This window comes from Mandrillus leucophaeus, unplaced genomic scaffold, assembly GCF_000951045.1.
Source record: "Mandrillus leucophaeus isolate KB7577 unplaced genomic scaffold, Mleu.le_1.0 Scaffold60, whole genome shotgun sequence".
Lineage (NCBI taxonomy): Eukaryota > Metazoa > Chordata > Mammalia > Primates > Cercopithecidae > Mandrillus > Mandrillus leucophaeus.
Genome location: NW_012106475.1, coordinates 4,396,310 through 4,420,447, shown reverse-complemented (window position 1 = coordinate 4,420,447; position 24,138 = coordinate 4,396,310). Strand labels below are relative to the sequence as shown.

General features: G+C 42.2%; 1 protein-coding gene across 1 annotated transcript; it reads left to right on the top strand.

Moving 5' to 3' along the window:
* Positions 1-765: 765 nt before the first annotated feature.
* Positions 766-15,116, top strand: PTGER2 (prostaglandin E receptor 2 (subtype EP2), 53kDa). The gene is made up of 2 exons (XM_011999723.1): positions 766-1,859; positions 13,739-15,116. The coding sequence occupies exons 1-2, from the start codon at positions 1,017-1,019 to the stop codon at positions 13,970-13,972; spliced, it is 1,077 nt and encodes a 358-aa protein (XP_011855113.1). The 5' UTR covers positions 766-1,016; the 3' UTR covers positions 13,973-15,116.
* The last annotated feature ends 9,022 nt before the right edge of the window (positions 15,117-24,138 follow it).

Here is a 24,138-nt window from a genome sequence, read left to right as displayed (position 1 = left end):
ATGTATCCACAAACACAATTCTGTACAATTACAAGAAACATTCCTTTTTTTTTTTCTTTGATGGTTGCTTAACCAAGTGGTTATTCGTTATGCTGTTGACATAGGAAAAGGTGAAATGCTAGTAACCGAATCAAAGGGGCAGTGCAACAGGCTGCTCGGTGGTGCTCATTGCGTGGTTTGGTTCCTTGGATGGACACACTTGCTTTACACTTCCTCCCAGTTTTTGTCCCAACCTCTTAGTGTATCTTCCTGGGAATGGTAAAAAACAAAGCAAAACATTTTGGTCTTACTTCAAGCTGCCTTTGGACTGTTATTCCCTTGTTCCGCTCTTTTCATGGGATTGGATTCTCCTAACTTCATTGTTTGGTGAGTCTCTTTGCTTTGCTCTTTGCCCCGATCTTCTGTGCATTCTGCGCCGACCCCGCAAGTGCTCCTGCACTCCCTCCCAGCTCGCTGCTGGGGCTTAACGCTTCCCAGTCGAGGTCAGACTGCCGTGCGAGAAATGCCTCTCCGGCCGGTTGAGGACAGTTCCAGTACGGCAACACGCGCGCTTCTGCCCAGTGCCGCGCCCGGCGGGTGTTCAGACGCCTTCTCTCCATCCTCGCCGGCGCGCCCCAGGGACTCGGAACGCCCCCGCCAGTGTGACGCGTCCTGCCTCCCCGGCAGCTCGCGGACACTCGCACTTGCAAGGCCTGGCCAGCGCTCCTGGGCCCGCCCCCCGACGGTGTGGGGGCGGAGACGACGGCTGCCCTAGGCTCTGGCTCCCGGCCTTGGCCTGCGCGGGTAGGCGCGGGAGCCTCGAGCGCCGCTCGGATGCAGCAGCCGAGCCGCCACTCGGCGCGCTGCGGGAGACCCAGGGCAAGCCGCCGTCGGCGCGTTGGGTGCGGGAAGGGGGCTCTGGATTTCCGTCCCTCCCGTTTTTCCTCTGAGTCTCGAAACGCTCCGGCTCTCAGACTGTCTTCCTCCCAGGTAAAGACTGGGAGAGGAGGACACATCTCTTTTCCAGGCACCCCACCATGGGCAATGCCTCCAATGACTCCTGGCCTGAGGACTGCGAGACGCGACAGTGGCTTCCCCCGGGCGAAAGCCCAGCCATCAGCTCCGTGATGTTCTCGGCCGGGGTGCTGGGGAACCTCATAGCACTGGCGCTGCTGGCGCGCCGCTGGCGGGGGGACGCGGGGTGCAGCGCCGGCCGCAGGAGCTCCCTCTCCTTGTTCCACGTGCTGGTGACCGAGCTGGTGTTCACCGACCTGCTCGGGACCTGCCTCATCAGCCCGGTGGTACTAGCTTCGTACGCGCGGAACCAGACCCTGGTGGCACTGGCGCCCGAGAGCCGCGCGTGCACCTACTTCGCTTTCGCCATGACCTTCTTCAGCCTGGCCACGATGCTCATGCTCTTCGCCATGGCCCTGGAGCGCTACCTCTCGATCGGGCACCCCTACTTCTACCAGCGCCGCGTCTCGCGCTCCGGGGGCCTGGCGGTGCTGCCCGCCATCTATGCCGTCTCCCTGCTCTTCTGCTCGCTGCCGCTGCTGGACTACGGGCAGTACGTCCAGTACTGCCCCGGGACCTGGTGCTTCATCCGGCACGGGCGGACCGCTTACCTGCAGCTGTACGCCACCTTGCTGCTGCTTCTCATCGTCGCGGTGCTCGCCTGCAACTTCAGTGTCATTCTCAACCTCATCCGCATGCACCGCCGAAGTCGGAGAAGCCGCTGCGGACCTTCCTTGGGCAGTGGCCGGGGCGGCCCCGGGGCCCGCAGGAGAGGGGAAAGGGTGTCCATGGCGGAGGAGACGGACCACCTCATTCTCCTGGCTATTATGACCATCACCTTCGCCGTCTGCTCCTTGCCTTTCACGGTAAGTCACTCCGTACGTTTCCACAGTCCAGCTCTGCTCAGCCTTCTCATGCTCTCCCCTGACGCCTCCACCCTTTCTACCACCCTACAAACTTTTTGCAACTTGTAAAAATATGTCCTAATTTGTAAAGATCTGTAGCCTTCCCCACTCGCTTCCCCTCCTCTTTAACCCACTTCCTTCCTCCCTCAATCCTGGCTTATGGGCATTGCTAGGCTAGTTTCATATACAGTAATACAGACCGTCCGAAAGGGAGTCCTGGGCCTCAGCTAAGCCAGCCAATCTCCTCATCCTAGCTCTGTGCGGTGTCCCTTTCTCGCCGTTGCCTATCTTAGCTTAGTAATTGAGGAAGAGGCAGCCCCTTCCACCTTAGGATGGCTGTCACTGTTCCAACCTGATGACCTAGAGCTGCAGTTTGCTGCCCTGTACCTCTCACCCACTGTTCTCCACTAGTTCTCCATGCTTGCCTTCTGTTCCTGCCAGGGCAAAATGTAGTACCCAACCCATAACATTCCAGCTGCCATTGAAAATGGTCCCAGATGAGAAAGGTCCCTGATGCAGAAATTTAGAGCATTTGTTATTTGTCCTAAAAGTCCAACAAACATCAGTTTATAGGTTTCCCAATTTATATATTTGAATGGAACTCTTTGTGGCCATGAAAGTTTATAAAACCATAATGATAACTAGAGGAAATACTTGGAGGAACACTTTGCTAAGCATTTGTAATATCTTGCAAAACACCCTCTTAATGTCACTGTCAGAAATACACACAGGTGTCCTTCAGCTTACAGTCATGCACTTGAGCACAAAGCTACATGCAGGAATGGCTGGTCCATCTCAGGAAGGGAAGAGTGGGGCTACCTGGGGGACTGAAGGACAAGAGATCAAGTCCTGGCATCATGCTGCCTTGATTTGGGGCAACTTTAGCAGTTAGTTTATGCTAACTAACTGCTAAATGATATGAGGCTGTGAGTTCAAGTCTCCTGAAGTGTAACCTTTTAGCTGAGCCTGGAATATGTCTGAGAATGTGCTGGCCTCTTACAGGGGCTAGGAATTGGGAGCTGTGGCAACTCCACTTCCTAATCTTCAGAAGAGCTAGACTGCTGCTGCAGCATCAAAGCAGTTAATAGTGACTTCCACCTGCCACAATCTTGGAGAAAATAAAAGAGATGGGCAGGGCCTACTATTAACAGGTCTGACCTGTAAAAGCTGGAGGAGAAGTAACTTTATCCTATCTCCTGCCTCCATTACTGCTTCTTATATCTTCATGTGCTCATCTTCAGGGATGGGAAGGGACACAGGGTCCTAAAAGCCTGAATATGATTCTCTCCTCCCCAGCCCAGTTAACTCCCTTTCTTAGCTACGTTCTCTTCTGCCTGGTCCCCACTGTCCTCACCCTTCTACCCCATCCTCTGTCAGGGCAGAAACTGTTCTGAATTGGTTGCTTTGAGGGAATGAGATGGAATATTCAAAGACGCCCTCTTATAAAATGAAGTCGGACTGTGGGAGGCTGCATCTCCCATACCACTCTGAGCAGGGGAGTTTATGAAACAGAAACGCTGTGATGTAGAAACCCACATGGCTTACATGCTTTTGATTTATTTTACTAGTAGGAGCTTTTGATGATGTTAGGAGCTAAATCAGCTTTTGAAGGTCAGGACTAGGATGCAGAACATATATCTATGAAAGGAAGCATTTCAAGTTCCACTAAACAGCTTTGCATTCAGCTCGGGGATCAGAAACTATTCCTGAAAGACTGTCTTAGGGTGGTGGGAATTAAGATATCAGTTCTTAGGGTTTTATCTGTCATTTGTGAGTGTATTTATAAAAATATCCCCCACCATCAGCTACTCAAATAGCCTAGGAATGGGTTTGGGGTGATAACACACTTGTGAAAATGATTTTTAGTCTCTTTCCTACATGAGCAAGAGGAAAAAGGTCTCCTCTTTGACCATGACTGACCCATTGCCTAAACTGTATTTTTTTTTTAAATAAAGGCAGTGGTTTCCAACAGGTTGCCCTGTTTTCATGTAAATAGGCCTTTTACCATGAGAACTCCATCACTGCCATATGTTTCTGTAAATTCAAATACATGTGTGTGGATATAGATATAGATATAGATATAGAAATTGTTTTCCCTCCCTCCGTTAATATTAGGCCAAGGGCTGCTCCAGAGTTGCCAGATAGAAGGGGCTTTGCAACAGAAGTCTGGCTAAAAGGTGTTGAGGGAGTAGGAGCTTTGCTTTGAAGCTGTGTTTTTATTTCTATTTCCTGTTTATGGCTTAGGGGGGCCAGATGGAGACTATGAAGGGGCTTTTGCTCCCCCAAGCCACCCCTAAGCATTGACACTATCAGCAAATTCCTTTTGCTTCCGCATATATTCATGGCAAAGATTCCGAAAGAGCCGGAGAAAATCCTAGTGTGAAAGTAATCAGAAAGCCAGCCTCCCTGACTTCCGTTCTTGGAACTACCATGACACCATATCCAGATGAACTCGACACAAAATGGAAATGTGAAGCATTGTCACCTCTTAATAAGAAAATTTATATTGACCACTGATGGCTTTTATTGTCAATAGATTATTGGGAATAATTGCTAGTATATTTCACTTACATAGCACTTTAAGCTTTACGAAATGCTGTACTATCTTGATTTTAAGTTATTTCTTGAAGGGCTTATCTGAAAATTCAAGCTTATGGCTACTGTTTGGTTCATACATTCCGCTGTTCAGAATCCTTGGCATGTGCCTCCACGGGAAGTTGCTTTTTCCTCCAAGTCCTTTTCTTCTACTTGGCCTACACTAAAATTGTGGTCAGAAGTGGCCTATACCAATCTCACACCTGAAGCAGGAATCATTTCCACATGTCCTAACAGGGGGCTCTAGAAGCAAAGGTTTATGGTTGCCTTCAGAAGTGTTTCTGCTTCTCTAACGGAGTGCACGTGATCTGATAGAAATACGGTGTGAACCACAAATGCAAGCCACGAACAGAATTTTAAATTTTCTAGTAGTCATATAACAAAAAGTAAAAAGAAACAGAGAAAATTAATTGAATTATATACTTTATTTAACCCAATATATCTAAAATATTATCAATTCAAAATATTAGTTATGTAAAATAATTATTAATAAGCTGTTCCAAGTAAGTTTCTTCTTTGTATCCCAGAAAATAGTAGCAATCTACTTTATCTCTTCCCACGCCTTCCTCAGGATAACAAGCTGCTTTCTATGTCCCTCAAAAGTGGACCAAACCACTGGCAACAAGGAGGACAGCTGTACCCAGTGGGACACCAGTCTATTCCACAGCACTCCAGTAGTGGACAGAGGAGGGGAATGGGGGAATTCAGAAACCTGGAACTACTAATATCAAGCATTGTCCCAAAGTTTGGGCAGGTTGGAATTACTGCTTCCTCCGAAGATGCCAGTCTAGGGCTTCCAAAATTTTGGAAGTAAAACTGTAAATTTTTTTTAAAGGCCCAGTCCCTTCAAGTGAAGTCCAATTCAACCTCATATATCATTATTATCAACCACAAAATAAGACTTTTGAATGCTAACTTTTGCATTCACCCATTATCTTCACAACACCATAGGAAATAGTATGATGATTTCTATTGTACAGACGAGGCAAATGACTCACGCTGTGTCCCACAGCTAATGGGTGGCGGAATTGGGATTCAAAGCTAGTCAGTTTAAGCACTGAGCCAATTAACCTAACCACAACACTATCCAAGAGAAAGTACTCATTTCAGGGGTAACAGATGAGATTAACTAAGATTTCATAAAAGAGCTGTGAGACTATTATAAATATCTGGACACTTTGCCTCTTAATTCCAACTAGTTAGCTTTAAAAATAAAATGGCAAGGACCTTTTTCTTCCTGTCAGCTCAAGGGAGCTGAGCCGGGACCAACTATGTGGTTCCCTTTCTTTTCTCCACAGACCTATGAAACAAAAAGCTGAGACTCAGATTCTAGGAGATTGGCTAATGTAAAAGCTGGTCTAAATTAAGAAATAATCAGATTATCCCTCACATAAAATCTTTCATCACAACAAATAAAACCTCTCTTAAGTGATCAAAAACCATGTGGTGTTTGGGAAATGACATTGTTTTGGCTGCCCAATATGAAATTCTGCATGGAACCAACAACATATTCCAAACTGTTTATTCACTAAAGGGATATTGTATAAATTAATAAATTCCTCCTTATGTTAATCAGCTATTGCCATCATTTTACAGAGATAAATAGAAACTCTCTTCCTGAAATGGAGCAGAACACAGGAAATATATGAGATCTCTATTCTTGCCTCAGATACTGGTTGTGTCTTCATATCCAACTCATATCAAGCCCCTTTCTCACCACTTTTCTAATTGTGGATAGCTTCTGGCCATTTTAAACTGTTTTCCACATGCCATGAGGATAAAGTGCTTAGGCATTTTTATTCAGCTCTAAAATTTCAAGAGTAAACCATTGACTCATACTAAAAGTTCTCCAATTTTAGAAGTTATTTAGGGTTATAACTTCTAGGTAAATCTGATTAGTGGAAATCTGATCTTGGCAATACAAAACAAACTCCAGTAAACAGTACTAGAGTTTCTTGTTCATTTGTGGTACTCATTATGTAAAATATAACGTGAATGGGGGTTGAAAAGCTGATATGACATTGGTAGATTACATACATGCAAAATATAACAATTCTGGTAGGAATGAAAAAGAACTCCAGACATCTCTACAGACATCTCTAAGTATAACCACAATGAACTTTGCCTGGTGATAGTTTAAGTTAATGTCCATAAACAACTGGAAGACCCTTTATCATTTAAACATCATTAATGATGTGTTTGGGGATAGATGAGACAGTTTTAATACACATGATCTTTTAAGAGAAAGTTCCTCCATATGAGTGTTTTCACTTGACGTCTTTTCTCCTTTGCCATTTGATACTATGAATAGTGATTTGAATAAAGACACAATTACACTGGTTTTAAAAATGTAAACAGAAGGAACCTTATTTCTTTCCCCAAAAGAGAATTTGTGCATCATGTCCACACCTTTGGTCAAGTGGGTCCTCACTGCTATCTCAGATGGTTTAGGCCAGGTTCTCAGCTTAAAGAGAAACAGCTTCTGAAGATGGTATATTTCTGCTTTGGCATATCAAAAACCAATCACAGTATTAAGTTTAAAAAAAGAATAGAAATGGTGAGACAGTGTTTCGGGAAGGCAATCAACAGGTCTCTTTCCAGCTAGAGGCTTAAGACCCAGTTAATCTGCAACTTGGTCTGCTCAGTTGGCTTCTCCTGACCTATTTTGAAGTTTCTGACCCTCTACTCCCTGTCCTTATCTTGAGCTCAAGTCCATTGTGCCTCAGTTTACATTATCAAGGTATACTAAGCTCCATTTTTCTGAGAATATTTTGCTACCTAAAACTGCCCCTAACAGAAAACTAAACCTAAGAACCTTGCAGCTGGGACATATATGTGATGGGAAGGGCCGGGGATCTGGTAAGTACATTTAGAAAAGGCTGAAAGTTCCTCTAGAGCAGGGTCCATAACCTGTGCTGCATGGAAAGTGCATGGATTTTCTGCCTGAAATCATTTGCAAAAATGTTTATATGAGTTTATGTTTATATGTTTGTATGAGTCGTGGGTAGATGGTTCGTAGTGTCCATCAGTTTGTCAAAGAGTTAAGAGCCACCATCTTGGAATAAATAGGCCCAGAGGTCTAAACCTTAGCATTTGCTCTTTTTTTGTTTCCAGTTCTGAGAAGCACAGAGCAAAGGACACTCTAGTCCTGCAGCCACAAGGATCTGGTTTTTCCTACTGAAAGAAAATAGGCTTCTGTTTCCCTCTACCACAAAGCACCTGTGATTCGGGCAAAGGAATTTCATTAAAGCATCATATACCTCAAAAATAATCTCCCCACAAAATGTTTTTTTTAAAGAATAAATTAGGCAAAGTCTATAGTCAGGACATCTTAGTGTCTTTCAGAAGGCAGATAACCATATAACAATCTATGCTTGCAATTTAACTGTGGAAAAGTGTGGAGGAAAAAGAAGTCCCAGTGAAAGCTAAGTAGCTACTTAGCAATAGCCATGGCTTTTCAGTCCATAAACAGGAACCATGATATCCATAAACCTTTGTGACATCTTTGAAGAGAAATCTCCTCCAAACCCATAATGTGGTCAGACATTTGTGAATTTCTTGCGAAGCTTTACATTACAGGCTTTTTATATAGACGGCAGCAGAGTGTGTAGCGGCTAAAAGCAAAGTGTGGTGTCCCATGGATTCATTTTGACTCCACATTTTCTCTACTTACCCAGACTGTAATTCTATGCAAAGTAATTGATCTTCTAAACCTTCATTTCCTTCTAACATGGGAATAATAATACTTTGTAGGTTTGTGTAAATATTAAACAAAATATGCCTTATAAATTGCTTGGCACCATGCCTAACACACAGTAGGTATTTAATAAATGTTAGCTGCTATCTCTAGAGGATTCCATTTCCAAGGGAAAATCAGATTGTATATTAATGATCAGGAAATGAATTCTGAAAGCTCAAAGTCTTTTGTTTGATTGACCAGGCCTAAGTGGGCCTTTTGTTTTTAAGTGTGATAAATGAATAATTTTAAACTATTCCAGGTTTTAGATAAGGTTCTAAAGGGATGTCTCACACCCTGGCTGCACATTAAAATTATCTGGAGGAGTTTGCAAACCTTGATACCCATGGCTCAGCCTAGACTAATTAAGTCAGAGTCTCTGGGTTCTGGGGAAACCCACCCCCAGTATTTCAGCATAGGTTCTTTCTATTTTCCCTAAGTGTTGGCCGGCTGAGAAGTAAAGAGAAAGAGTACGAAGAGAGGAATTTTACAGCTGGGCTGCCGGGGGTGACGTCACATATTGATAGGACCATGATGCCCACCTGAGCTGCAAAACCAGCAAATTTTTATTAAGGATTTCAAAAGGGGAGGGGGTGCAAGAACAGGGATTAGGTCACAAAGATCACATGCTTCAAAGGGCAAAAAGGAGAACAAAGATCACATGCTTCTGAGGAAACAGGACAAGGGCAAAATCAAAAACTCCTGATGAGGGTCCAAGGAAGATCACAAAGCAAAGGGCAAAAGCAGAATTACTGATAAGGGTCTATATTCAGTGGTGCACATACTGTCTTGATAAACATCGTAAACAACAGAAAACAGAGTTTGAGAGCACAGAACCAGTCTGACCTCAAATTTACCAGGGTGGGGTTTTTTCCCCACCCTAATAAACCTGAGGGTACTGCAGGAGATGAGGGTGTATTTCAGTCCTTATCTCAACTGCATAAAACAGACACACCCAGCACGGCCGTTTATAGACCTCCCCCCTGGAATGCATTCCTTCCCCAGGGTATTAATTATTAATATTCCTTGCTAGGAAAAGAATTTAGCAATATCTTCCCTACTTGCATGTCCATTTATAGGCTTTCTGCAAGAAGAAAAAAATGGCTCTATTTTGCCTGACCCTGCAGGCAGTCAGACCTTATGGTTGTCTTCCCTTGTTCCCTGAAAATCACTGTTATTCTGTTCTTTTTCAGGATGCACTGATTTCATATTGTTCAAACACACGTTTTACAATCAATTTGTACAGTTAACACAAATATCATAGTGGTCCTGAGGTGATGCACATCCTCAACTTATGAAGATAACAGGATTAAGAGATTAAAGTAAGACAGGTGTAAGAAATTATAAGAGTATTATTTGAGAACTGATGAATGTCCATGAAATATTCACAATTTATGTTCCTCTGCTGCGGCTCCAGCCAGTCCCTCTGTTCAGGGTCCCTGACTTCCCACAACATCTGGGGAAGGGAGAAAAGCCTCAGAATATTTTTATGTATGTATGTATGTAGGTATGTATGTATGTATTTATTTATTTATTTATTTTGAGACAGACTCTCACTCTGTCACCCAAGCTGAAGTGCAGTGGTGCGATCTCAGCTCACTGCAACCTCCGCCTCCTAGGTTCAAGCAATCCTTCCCCTCAGCCTCCCAAGTAGCTGGGATTATAGGTGCCCACCACCACGCCTGGGTAATTTTTGTTTTTTTAGTAGAGATGGAGTTTCACCATGTTAGCCAGGCTGATCTCAAACTTCTGACCTCACGTGACCTGCCTGCCTCAGCCTCCCAAAGTGCTGGGATTACAGGTGTGAGCCACTGTGCCCATCCTATTTTTAAAGCTCCTCAGGTGATTTAAATGATCAGCCAAATAAAAAGCCCTCATTTGCTCTAAAATTCTGAACCCATTTTGTAGTTGCATTAAAGATAGAAAAGTAGTTCAAAAGAATAGTACCTGGTCAGTGCCAAAATGAAGTTTTCTATGGGAGGCTGCTTCTATACATGACAATGCTAAAATAGCACTAATTCTCATCTGTGCCACTTTGTAAATGTCACAACAAGGCTCTACCTTCTTAACAAAGCCCTGTAGAGGGAGCCTGCCCTAAGGAATTAAAATTCACTGATTCGTTGGGATTAGCACTTGGTATTTTTCTCATATATTGGTAGTGCACACAAAAAGATGGATAACTTCTACCAACCTCTGAAACTGAATTGCTGAATATCACTGACATATTATTAATTATCTTATATCCTTTGTGACATCCTTTAATTCAAAACTCAAGACTGGCTGGAGGGAGAGGAGAATGGGCAGTTATTGTTTAATGGGTACAGAGTTTCAATTTGGGATGATTAAAATAATTCTGGAGATGGTAGTGATGGTTGCTGTTCCTTGTGCTTCTATGTGCATGCAGTCAAGTGCATCCACAAGAGGAGACACAGGAGACGTTCAGGAAAACACAGACATGGCAGATCGCTCAAGGCCACACGAAAAAACATCGGTTTCAGTTAGGAGGCAGAGGGGCAGGAGGGTGGGGAGGATCTGGGCCAAGACTTTATTGGGGTTTCCACAAGAAAGGCAGAGCAGGGTAAACAGTTTAGGGTTGGTTAGGTGGAATAATTTCAGCAGGCTCTACGCTATAGGGTTGGTCCCTAGTTGCCTGATACCTGGCACTAGAATGATTAAAGCAGAAGAATAAATATTTCCTCTGGGTGTATGGGCTAGATAGAAGAGTTCTGGCCCTGGATAGGTTAGTCTGTGTATCACAGATATGCTCCCAGCCTAACTCTTTGCTGTCTCTACAAATTAGCTAGCCCCTAGAGGGGCAGTCTCTCCCGGCCAAGGAGAATTTAAGATGTCAAAACATAATATGCAGAAAAGTGAAAATATAAAAAATATGATTGCACCACAATGTAAATGTATTTAATGTACAGCTGAAAATGGCAAAATGGTAAATTTTATGTTATATTTATTTTACCACAACTTTTTAAAATCCCAGTATCCGTAAGATCAAAAATATAGTAATCTAGGCAAAAGACAAGAACCAAAAGAAAAAAATGGGGAGGTAGAAGACAAAACTTACATCAAGAATTTTGAGGGTCACTGAAGTATGTCTCTTCTCCAAGTATAAAGAAGGAACTGGCTGGGCGCGGTGACTCACGCCTGTAATCCCAGCACTTCCAGAGGCCAAGGCAGGCAGATCTTGAGGTCAGGAGTTCGAGACCAGCCTGTCCAACAGGGTGAAATCCCATCTCTACTGAAAATACAAAAATTAGCCAGGCGTGGTGGTGGGTGCCTGTAATCACAGCTACTCAGGAGGCTGAGGCAGGAGAATCACTTGAATCCAGGAGGCAAAGGTTGCAGTGAGCTGAGATCACACCACTGCACTCCAGCCTGGGTGACAGAGTGAGACTTCACCTCAAAAAAAATAAAAGAAAAAAAAAAAGCTGTCTTCTACAAAATATTGGTCACCTCCCAAAATGCAAATTTTAAGCAATTCTCAAAATTACCCAGCATAGTAGATGAAAAGGAAAGGAAACAGTACAGAATTGCTTCATCCTCTACAACCGTTTTTCACTTCTCATTATTCTGTCACGCTCTAAAGACATTCAGGAACTCTGATGTGGGTTATTCTCCCCTGAAAACCTGACTCATCTTAATGTGTGAAGCTGCAACACCAGAGGCTATGCCTTTTCTGCACTTCTCTACTGGCCCATTCAGTGTGAGTATGTTCTCTGGCTAAACTAGATCATCAACTCAGCTGCAGGCCCTTTCTACAGGAGTGCTCAGTTATGCATCACGTGCACACGTGTGTGTGCATATGTAATCACGAATGTGTTTTAATCTATAGACCTATGTGCATCATTATCCTGAATTTCTTACCTCCAAATCACTCCTTTCACACACCAGCCTGTACAGTTTTCATCCAAAATAGTTTAACTGGCAGGAAAACTATTGCTCCATTGCATCTCCTCACCTAGCTTTCCCCTTCTCTCTGTAATCTGGGAAACCTACCATCAATTCTTTTTCCTCACTCATCTGCCACATCTTTTCTCCATTCCCTATGCCAAGATTCTCCAGCATAAACACCTATGGCTGCCAAACCTTCCTGCCCTTGTCCTAACATAAACAAACTCAAGATGACTACCCTTTGCCCTCTCTGCAATTTGCTTTGTATATCCAGTTGCCAGATGCCTGCAGAGTAAGTACTAGGAGAAAGGAAACAAACTGCTCCTTCTTCTGCAGAAAGGGAGCGAAGAAAAGAGGGGCTAGGTCTCTAAAGCCATTGGTAAGAAAGACCCTGGAGCCTTATAAAGCACTGGTTTTAAATGACTAGGTGTGATCTACCTTTGTTTTCCTCTTTTCTGTGAATTTTGTGGAAGTGTGATCTTTATCAAGATGCACTATTCCATTCCTTCCAACCTGCCCAAACATTTGTGTTGCTCCCTAAGTATCTAAGAAATTGTTGGAGAGCTGGTAGAGCAGTTTGGTCCACATGTAAAGATGTGTCAGCTTTCCAGTGTTCAGGACATTGTTCTGGGGCCTTTGCTAATACAGGCCTGCATGTAGCACACAGTGAGCACTGCACTGCCATCAGGAGAGTTGGAATTTGCATCCTGATTTGGCCACTAATCAGCTCTGGGTACTTAAGTAAATTATCTAATTTTCTATACCCCAGTGTCTGCATTTGTAAAATGGAGATAATAACAATGAACACTGTGGAGCACTTATGATGTGAGCACTGATGTAAGTAGCTTACACACATCACTTCCTATCATCCTTTCAGCAACTCTGTGAAGTGGGTGTGTTATTATTATCACCCATTTTAAAGATGTCAAAACTGAGGAAGAAAGGTGCATTATTAATATCTTGCCATTGGTCCCAAACTATATACAGAGCTAGGATTCAAACCCAGTCCAATGGCCAGAACTCATACTCCCCCTGAGGGTGTTCCATTGCAGACCCTGTCTCACTGAATTGCGATCATTCGATTTAGTATTTGGAAGTAAATGTAACATGTTATTAATTTTCCTGAAGTTCACTTCCCTATCTGTAAAAAAGAGACAATCTCTAAGTTTCAGAGTTTCTCTAAGGAGTAGAGATAAAGCAGGGTTAGTACCCAGAACAATTCATGACACATATATTAGGTTATTGATACATTGGAGCTACTAATATTATCATTATTATTTATATTATTAAAAGATTCTATTCTAGGTGACAAGAAAAGTTTATTTCTGTCCATTCCCAATGACACCAGAACATTGTGCATAGTGTTAATGTTAATTGCATTCCACAGAAAACATGCTTTCATTGAGTTCAAAGGGAAAAAATACATTCATTATGTTACAGTTTACATGAGGAAGAAAGGTGAGATTCCCACAACCCACCTTTCGTTCCTCCCCACTACCACAGACAAAACATGGTTTTGCTTTTAAATCTCAAGACATAACATAGGATCTAAGCCTGTCTACTGCTACGATGTAAAACTAACATCATTTTTCCTCTTTGCTTCTTACAGATTTTTGCATATATGAATGAAACCTCTTCCAGAAAGGAAAAGTGGGACCTCCAAGCTCTTAGGTTTTTATCAATTAATTCAATAATTGACCCTTGGGTCTTTGCCATCCTTAGGCCTCCTGTTCTGAGACTAATGCGTTCAGTCCTCTGTTGTCGGATTTCATTAAGAACACAAGATACGATACAAACTTCCTGTTCTACACAGTCAGATGCCAGTAAACAGGCTGACCTTTGAGGTCAGTAGTTTAAAAGTTCTTAGTTATATAGCATCTGGAAGATCATTTTGAAATTGTTCCTTGGAGAAATGAAAACTGTGTGTAAACAAAATGAAGCTGCCCTAATAAAAAGGAGTAAACAGACATTTAAGCTGTGGTCAAGGCTACAGACCTGCTGACAAGGCACTTCATGTAAAGTGTCAGAAGGAGCTACAAAACCTACCCTCAATGAGCATGGTACTTGGCCTTTGGAGGAACAATCGGCTGCACTGAAGATCCAGTTGCCTTTTGATTTAAGCTTTCCTGTTGAATGACAAAGCATGTGGTTTTATAATTTGTTTGAAACCCCAAATAGTGACTGTATTTTCTATTTTAATCTTGCTACTACCATTATAAACGTATAGTGTACAGCCAGACCAGATTAAGCTTCATATGTATGTAGTCTCTAGGAAGTCGATATGTGGAAGCAACCAAGCCTGCTTTCTTGTGATCACTTAGTGAACACTTTATCTGAACAATGAAGTTGAAAATCATAGGCACCGTTTACAGTGATGTTTGTGTATGTGGGAGTCACTACAGTACTATTCTTACAAGAGTGGACTCAGTCAGTTAACATCAGTTTTGTTTACTCATCCTCCTGGAACTACAGGTCAAGTTGTCAGGTTATTTATTTTATAACGTCCATATGCTAATAGTGATCAAAAAGACTTTAGGAATGGTTCTCTCAACAAGAAATAATAGAAATGTCTCAAGACAGTTAATTCTCATTAATACTCTTTATCCTATTTCTGGGGGAGGATATACGTGGCCATGTAGGAAGCCAGATATTAGGATTAAAAACTGAAAATTTTGGTTCATTCTTCAGATATACTGGAACGCTTTTAATGTTGATATTGGGGCCATGAGTAAAATAGACTTTATAAGACGACTGTGTTGTACCAAAATTCATCTGTCTATATTTTATTTAGGGAACATGGTTTGACTCATCTTATATGGGAAACCATGTAGCAGTGAGTCATATCTTAATATATTTCTAAATGTTTGGCATGTAAATGTAAACTCAGCATCAAAATATTTCAGTGAATTTGCACTGTTTAATCATAGTTACTGTGTAAACTCATCTGAAATGTTACAAAAATAAACTATAAAACAAAAATTTGAAAATGGAATAGTATTTTATGAAGTCCCTCAAATAACATTTTGCAATTAATATAAACATAGTACCGTTTAAATGAGATCAAAGTGGAAAAATTATATTTAATTTGGCAGATTCGTAAAGTGTGGTTGCCAGGTTTTAAAAGTGTGGTTGCAAATTAGAGTTTAAAATATTCATTATAATACTTGGTATTAGAAGATATTTTTTTCCTCCAGTTTTTACCCTTCCAGTATGATCCTTAAATTAGTAGAACCATCTTATTTTTTACATAGTGTTATTATTGGATAGCCACTCCTAAAAAAAAAAAAAAAGAAGAAGAAGAAGAAGAAGAGAGAGATGCTTGTTTTTTCCAAAGTCTCATTGAGTTGTTTACCAAACTATTTCCTTTAAGCAGTTATAGAACTAGACGATCACTTAGAATGATTTCAAACCAATCTAGGCATCAGTGTATTTTGATACAAACAATCTACGTCAAATCAGCTCTTAAGAAGAATAAATAAGTGGTTTGCTTTTCTACAAATTTAAACAAGCCAGGCAAAATTTAACTAAAATCTCGACATATAAATAAATCTTCCCTGTCCACCAGGCATTCTAAAGTTAAGAAATTATTCTAAATGGGACTAATTAGGCCCATGGGTAATTCCTAAACATAAAATTCTGAAGTTGCTTTGAATCTAGAAGATTGATTCCTTTTATCAGATGACTTGTTTTTCTCCAGATGAAAATGTCAACTACAATTTTTCACCCCACCTTACCCCTCCCCCTAAAATCCCAGAATAATGCCTGAGAACTGAAAATAAAAACACAAAATTGGACATAATATCACTAGCAGGAACAAAATGATTCACTCTGGAGGCCAAAGTATAAGAATTTAAGCCACTTATTTAAGCACTGGTATATTTCTAGAACTTTGTTTTCCTCATGTACTCCTGTTCCATGCACTGTGCTGGTATTTCATTTACACCAAAATATATGTAGAAGGAGTTGAAAGTAAAAATCCTCTGTAATAGTCATTACCTCCTATTAATGGCAATTTAAAGGTAACTTACAAAAAAAATTACTAAAATTAGCTATGTAAATATTCCCTTTCTAAAAATCTTACCACATCAGACATACCTGTTTAAGTTACTGATTCATTATCAAGTTAAATAAAACAATAGAATTTACTTAGCCTGATATATTAAAGAACTGAACTGTGATAAAAGAAGATCTAGACTTTATTCTTTGCCCCCAGTAGTCAGAATGAAAAGGGAGAAAGAAACTATAGTTGGGATTCCCTGCAGCATGCCAGCCCTAAGTTTAGGTGTTTGGATATGGGATGGACCAAGCTGTCTGCTCTGAGCTGAGTTGTTCCTCAGTGGTTCAGTGTGGCCCTGGTCATCTTTTCCAAGAAAGAACTGAAAAATTCTGGTGCTAAATTGTGGTCTTGAATCTCCAAAAATCTGATTGGGATCTGAGTTTTCTTGGAGGGTATAAGATGACTCTGGAAGACCTGCATCACAAAGTGGGTTGGACCCGCGACAACCCAGAGCGAGACCAAAACTCTGGAAACCACTCCAACTCCAAATCATGATGCTTGCAGAGGCCTCGAACCCTGAGGAGGGAGGCAAAACTGATTCACATCACTACACGCCCATGTAATTCAGTTACACTTCGGCATCTCTGTCTCCTCAGCGTCAGTGCGCTTTGAGAGAGGGATTGTCCTAATGCTAATGGCAGGTCAGCTCTGATCTGAACCAAGAAATAACAACACATTCCAGTTTAGAATTTGGTGACTTTGAAAGGCAAGGGAAGACAATTAGCTCTCACTTAGGCAGAGTTTTGTTTATTTCACTTAGCTTAAGCCAAATCTAATGGTTTTTGGAACTTGGGAAGAGCCACTACTTGGAACTTGGGAAGAGCCACTACTTGAGCCATTTACAAAGAGAGATGCATTCCTCTCTATAAATGATTATTTCATTCATGTTGACTTGCAATGCCTACTCTTACTTGCTCTGTTACAACCTGAATATTTGAAGCCTCTCTTCTGCCTTCATCAAACACTCACTCCATTGGCTTTCCTCTCAATCCCCTAACAGCACTATAATTGATTTTTAAATTTACAAGTCATTTTGATGACCTAAAATACATTCTATGGAAAGAAGTATTATTTTAGCAATTCACAAAAGCTACATTTTAATTTATACATGGGCCAAGGCCATGTATTGGGTATTACTTATTTCAGAAAATTACTTTTTTCCCCCCCTGGCAGCTTTTGTGTTACTATACAAAAAAATTAAGTGCATTTTCTGGAATATTTTTATTTCTTATGAAATGTATGTACTATTTAAGATCAATTTTAGTGGTTTAATTCTGTGATCCATGTATTTCATGGCACATGATAAATCCTAATAAGGTTAGGTATTAGTATCATCTTAGATGCCCATTCAGTGGCCCCTCTGACCTCTTTACACACACCTGGCTCTTATTTCTGATTCTCAGTGGTGGTGGTGGGTGCTAGGGGTGATGCTATATATTTATTAACTCTGAGTAACTGTCAAGAAAAATGACAATACACAAATGGGATGAATTTGCATCTCATAGAATGCAGTGAAGAGTGGTACACATGGGAGAATGTAGACGACCGAGTAAGTATAAAAGAGAGAGGAGGCCAGGCGTGGTGGCCTGTAATCCCAGCACTTTGGGAGGCCGAGGTGGATGGACCATAAGGTCAGGAGATCAAGACCATCCTGGCTAACACAGTGAAACCTCATCTCTACTAAAAATACAAAAAATTAGCCGGGCGTGGTGGCGGATGCCTGTAGTCCCAGTTACTCAGGAGGCTGAGGTGGGAGAATGGCATGAACCCAGGAGGCGGAGCTTGCAGTGAACCAAGATCGCACCACTGCACTCCAGCTTGGGCAACAGAGTGAGACTCCATCTCAAAAAAAAAAAAAAAAAAAAAAACAGGAACAAGACAGAAAGACAACAGGGCATATGACACCTCACCATTTTGGTGCCCTCCTCCAGATCTTATCCAAGTTATCAATGCCCATCTAAAAACAGTGGGCCAGAACCAAACACCAGTAATTCTAAACCAGTCTTACCAATACTGAATGCTGATATTTCAGTTCCTGGCTTAATCTGGATATTATGTTTCTATTAATGCAACCTGGGATTACAAAGCTATGTAGAAACCAGGTCGTATCTTTGAAACCTCCGACAGATAGAAGAAGCAACAGCATTCCAGTTTACATAGAGGAAAACTGGGTGTGCCGGGGCCAAGTGAGTTGGTCACTAGAGACATCCTCATAAGATACCTTTATGATTATGGTGCTGATCTTGCCAACCTGAGACCACATAGCCATTTTGTTTCTCTCTTGTCTCTTATCTCTTGCTTTTGGATTGGCTGTGTACACTAGGGATGGGGAACTTTGGGCTTGTCCATTGAACCTGGTCTTTTGGGTTAATAATTTTGCCCCTGAGATTATGTGGAACTAGATGCCAGTGCCCTACCCCAGAGAACAGGAGTTCTCTTGAAGTGGAACTCACTGCTTTGAGTTACCAAACATTTTTACTAGAGTTAATTGGCAATACTCATCTCAGTCCTAACAGTGTGCCTGACAGATCATGATAAATAAAATGTTTAACAATTCAACAGTGGCACAAGCAAACCTTTGAAGACATAGTGGAGCCTTTTATAGCTCTTACAGAGCTCGTCAGTGCGGCCACATTGTGAAGTGTTCAGAGAACAAGCCAAAAAGCCCTAGGCTTTTGAAAATCCAATGTTAACTTTTTATGTTTTTAAAAATAAATGGTCTCATGTCCCCATAGGATGAAAGGTATGATAACCAAAACACTGTGGGCTGCTTGTTGTGGTGTACTACTCTCTGACCTGTAAAAATAATTTTTTTCTGGTGTGAGTAGGCGTTCCGATAAAAGAAGAGCAAGCCTAATTGTAAACTAGAGACTTGACTCTCTTGACTACCTTTTATGGTGATGGGGGAGCTGGACACCCACTCTGAGAGGAAACACTTTCAGATGTTCACATCTTTCCATGACATGCCAGTCTGGAAAACTAAGGAGAGTGAAGAGTCAGATTCCTGTCTTCTACAAATTTCTTCTGTGTTTTCAATGAAGTTATAGTAAACTACAATGGCTGCAAAGAAATATTAAGTGGGGAAACAAAATTATCCTGTTATCAGTGTTAAAGGCTTTTTTGAATAATAAGGACTTTCTTTTGTTTCTCTATTTGAGCACATTAAAATGCTACTAACTGGAATCCTTCATAGCAGGAATTTTGGATTAAGAGACAAATCACATGGGGGGAAAAAGCCTGATAACTTTATTTTTAAACTAATACACTGAAAGGTTAAGTGAGAATCGTGACACTGGGATTAGAATGCAGACGTCTAATCAGGGAATCTTCCATCTAGATGAACTTTCCATTGCCCAGGCCACCCCTCTCTGCTCTCTCCCCCTGCTCATTGACTCCAACCACACCGGCCACCATGCTGGGCCAGGAGCACACCCAGCAAGCTCCCATCTCAGGATCACTGCCCTGGCTGTTATCTCTGCCTGCAACAAATGCTCTTCCTCCAGGCAGCCCTGGCTCACTTTCCTCACCTTCTTGAACATTTTGCCCCAGAGACGCCTCCTCAGTAAGGCCATTACTGAACCCTCTTCCTAAAACTACACACCCCTGCCCTACCCATTCACTTTGCCCTCCTCTATCATTTCCCCATATGAGTGACCTTAGACATACCTCAAGATTGACTTTTTATATAATACTCATGGTCTGTCGCCCCCAAGTAGAATGTGAGTCCCAAACAGAGATTGCTGCCCATTTTGATGTCTAATGTTACGGTATCTCACACTTGCCAAGTGTCCTATACATGTAGAATTGTATCTTATACATTTCAAGGCCTTTTTCTATTTTTTATTTACTCACTGTGTTAACAGCAGTGAGGGTGTGTGGGTCTGCAGCAACTCGACTTTTGCCTCCCAGGAGGAAAGAATTTGGCTGAGGGCAATAAAGCAGAGAGAGAGAATGAGGCAGTTTTAGAGCAGGAGTGAAAGTTTATTAAAAAGTTATAAAGCAGGAACGAAAGGAAGTCAAGCACACTTGGTTGAGGGCCAAGCAGGTGACTTGAGAGATCCAAGCATGCTGTTCGGCCCTTGACTTGGGGTTTTATACATTGACATAGTTTCAGGGTTTCTGTTTCTCCTCCCTGGATTTTTCCCTTGGGGTGGGCTGTGCGCTTGCACAGTGGCCTGCCAGCACTTGGGAGGGGCCCCATGCAAGGTGGGTACTGAAGTTGTGCGCATGATCATTTGAGGCACTTTTCCCTTATCAGTCATGTGTTCCAAAAGGAGGGTCATATGCCAGTTAAACTCCGCCATTTTGCCTCTTAGTGCACAGGCTTGAGCCTGCTCACCCAACTCCCAAGATCTTATAGGGAAGGTGCTCATCACCACTTTCAGCTGTTTTCTATCTATTGAGATGCAGCCTTTCCCTGGCACCAGCTGCAACCAATTACTATTTTAAAGAGGCAGTTTAACAACCAGCTATCACCTGATGGCTGCCTGACATTCCTGCGGTGGGGGACTCTCCTGTCCAGCTCATGTCTGCCTAGCTACCTACTCTAACAAGTATATTCTTCTAAAGATATTTTGAAAATGATCCCATACCATGTTTTGAATGTGGTAAATCTCATTTAGTCTTCAAAACAACACTGTAAGGCAGGCACTCTCCCCATTCTACAGATGACAAAACCTATTCAAAACTAAGCAAATAGCTCAAGATCACATAGCTTTTAAGGGAAAGTTAAAAAATTAAACTATTTTCTGGCCAGGCACGGTGGCTCACGCCTGTAATCCCAACATTTTGGGAGGCTGAGATGGGCGGATCGCGAGGTCAGGAGATTGAGACCATCCTGGCTAACTTAGTGAAATCCTGTCTCAACTAAAAATACAAAAAATTAGCCAGGCATGGTGGCACACACCTGTGATCCCAGCTACTTGGTAGGCTGAGGCAGGAGAATCACTTGAACACGGGAGGTGGAGGTTGCAGTGAGCTGAGATTGTGCCACTGCACTCCAGCCTGGGCAACAGAGCGACAGTCCATCTAAAAAAAAATAAAAATAAAAAAAATAAATTAAACTATTTTCTGATTTCAAGCCAGGGATCATTCTACTTACCCTACATAATGGAGATCTATAATGGCCCTCTATTTCCAACTCTATTCCCCTGGAAGGAAAATCCCATTGGCATGGCCCTGGCCTATCACCACCATATTTGCAGTATCTAGGATTATGTCCAGTATGTAGTAGGTGTTCATAAATATTTGTTGAATGAACGCATGGCTAATGTCAAGGATACAATCTCTGTCAACCTCTGAAAGACTTCATCTTCCTCCTGTTTTCTTTCCCTCCTGTCTGAACAACTCAATGTGAAGAGCTTTGAGTGGGGCAGACTAAGGCAGGCTTCTGCAGCTGGGGGTGTGAGAGCCCACACAGGGGCCTGGAGTGGAGTATCGAAGCTCAGACGGGGTGAGGATGGGGGTGCTGCTGTGCAGAGTGTGGACTGGGGAGAGTGTTCACACAGAAAGGCAGCCTACAGTGGGCATCAGAGTCCAAAGTGGATAAGGTTATTCACACAGGAGGTGTGACATGGTGTGGGGCACTGGAACCCAAAGAGGGAGGGAGTAGGTGCCCTGGTATTGGGTTGTGGGGCCTGAACAGATTGAGGCAGAGGAGGGTGTCCATTCAGAGGAGCAGCCTTGCTTGGACAAACAGAGCCCAGGTGCCTGGGGAGGCTGTCCACATGGGGTGAACTGCTGTAGGGAGGCAGAGCCTGACTGAGAGGATGGGGCACCCTTGCAAGGGGATGGCCTAGTGATGGGGTTTAGGAACCTGAGTGGGGTGAGACAGGCATGCACTTGTGGGATGGCCTGGCAGGAGCTGTCAGGACCCAGGCAGGGTGTGCATGGCCTCCACGTGGGGTGAGTCAGGGACTCAGATTGGGGACTAACAGCTTGAGCAGGAAGAGGGAGGTGTGGGGAGGGGAAGATGCTGGGGATGGGAGATTGGTTACATACAGAGGGATTTATCAAATAAACAAAGATATTAAAAATAACAAAAAACAGTTTAGTCACTGTTAGAAAAAAATGAAAAGAGAGAAAACTGGAATGAATGCTGTGGTGTTGGATTGGAACTGGTATATTGTGTTAGCTCATATTTTTCAACATATAGAGATAAATATGGAAATAAATTCATATGTAAATATGTGTGAGTGTGTGTGTGTGTGTGTCTGTGTGTATCCTCTAGCTCTGTCCACTGAGAATAGCTGGGATTAGCAACCTCTTCCCCATCCAGTAGCAATGAGCACACCTAGCTCATAGGTCTTGATTTCTAAATACTATTTTCCTCTAAAAGGAACCAGGGCTCTTCTGAGAAATGGCTGACTTCAAAACTGGGGCACGGAAAGTATAAAGCAAGCCTTGAACATCTTAATTATAAGGAAGTGCTCAAGGAATGAGAGAGCCACTTCACAAGAACACAGAAGCCAGTTTGAAAGGGGATTCCCACTGACCAAACTGGGGACAATTTGAGCATCAACATATATAGTGATAATAATAGATTATGACCCCTTGAAAAAAATAGGAAACAATGATTCCACACAGATAAACAAATTTAAAAATGAAAGTTTAATGAGAAACAGGCAACTTATAAAGTTTCAAAGTACCTGACCATAAAATAACCATTAATTACGAAGGGAAAGAATAACTTTACAGTAAGAAATCCTGACAGACCCTAATGTAATCAGGAGACCAAAGTAAACTATCATCAGTGACGGAACCAATTAAATTGTAAGCCAGAAGACAAACTGCAATAAGAATACAGTGTCACTTCTGGGATATTTGTTCTTGTCGAAGAAGTACCTGAAAGAAGTAGCCTAACCCTAATCATGGAGAAATACCAGACAAACCCAAATTGAAGGATTTCTACAAAATGACTGGTTTGTAATCTTCAGAAGAGTCAAAGTCACGAAAGTTAAGACAAGAGTGATGAACTATTCCAGACTGAAAAAAACTAATGGGACAGGACAACCAACTGCAACAGGGGAATCAGAACTCTATTCTGTTGCCATAAAGAGCATTATTGGGACAACTGGCAACACTTACTAGGTCTTGAGGAATAGATGCAGTAATGCATCCAGGTTAACTCCCCGACTGTGGTTATTAAATTGTGATTATATAGGAAAATGTCCTTAGAAACACACCATGAGGTCCTGAGGAATGATGATGCACCATGTCCACAACCTAATCTCAAAGAATTCAGGGGAAAAAAGTTACGTGTACTGTGCTCCTAATGTTTCTGTGAGTTTATGATTGTTTCGATACTCAAGACAATTACAAAATAAAACAGTAGGCATACTCCCTTCAAAAGAAAGCAAACCAAAAAAGGGCCATACTGTTTGCACATAGACATACATTAACGATGTAAACTAAAATCAATCTAATTCCTATCACTCTAATCTTTCCTCATATATTTTGTTTTTGAGTTGTGAATGAAGATGCATATATGAAAAGAATATCAAAACTAAATGCCAATGATAGCTATCTTGCTCGTTGGAGAATGAGGTGGTCCACAAAGCTGCCATCTATCTGTCTATCCATCTATCTATCTATCTATCTACCTACCTACCTACCTACCATCCATCTATTTATTTATTTATTTAGAGACAAAATGTCACTCTGTTGGCCAGGCTGGAGTGCAGTGGTGCAATCTTGGCTCACTGCAACCTCCGCCTCCTGGGTTCAAGAGATTCTCCTGCCTCAGCTTCCCGAGTAGCTGAGACAACAGGTGCGCACCACCACACCCAGCTAATTTTTGTATTTTTAGTACAGATGGGGTTTCACCATGTTGGCCAAGATGGTCTCAATCTCTTCACCTCTTGATCAGCCCATCTCAGCCTCCAAAAGTGCTGGGATTATAAGCATGAGCCACTGGGCCCAGCCAAAGCTGCTCTTTATAAGACTGTTATCAA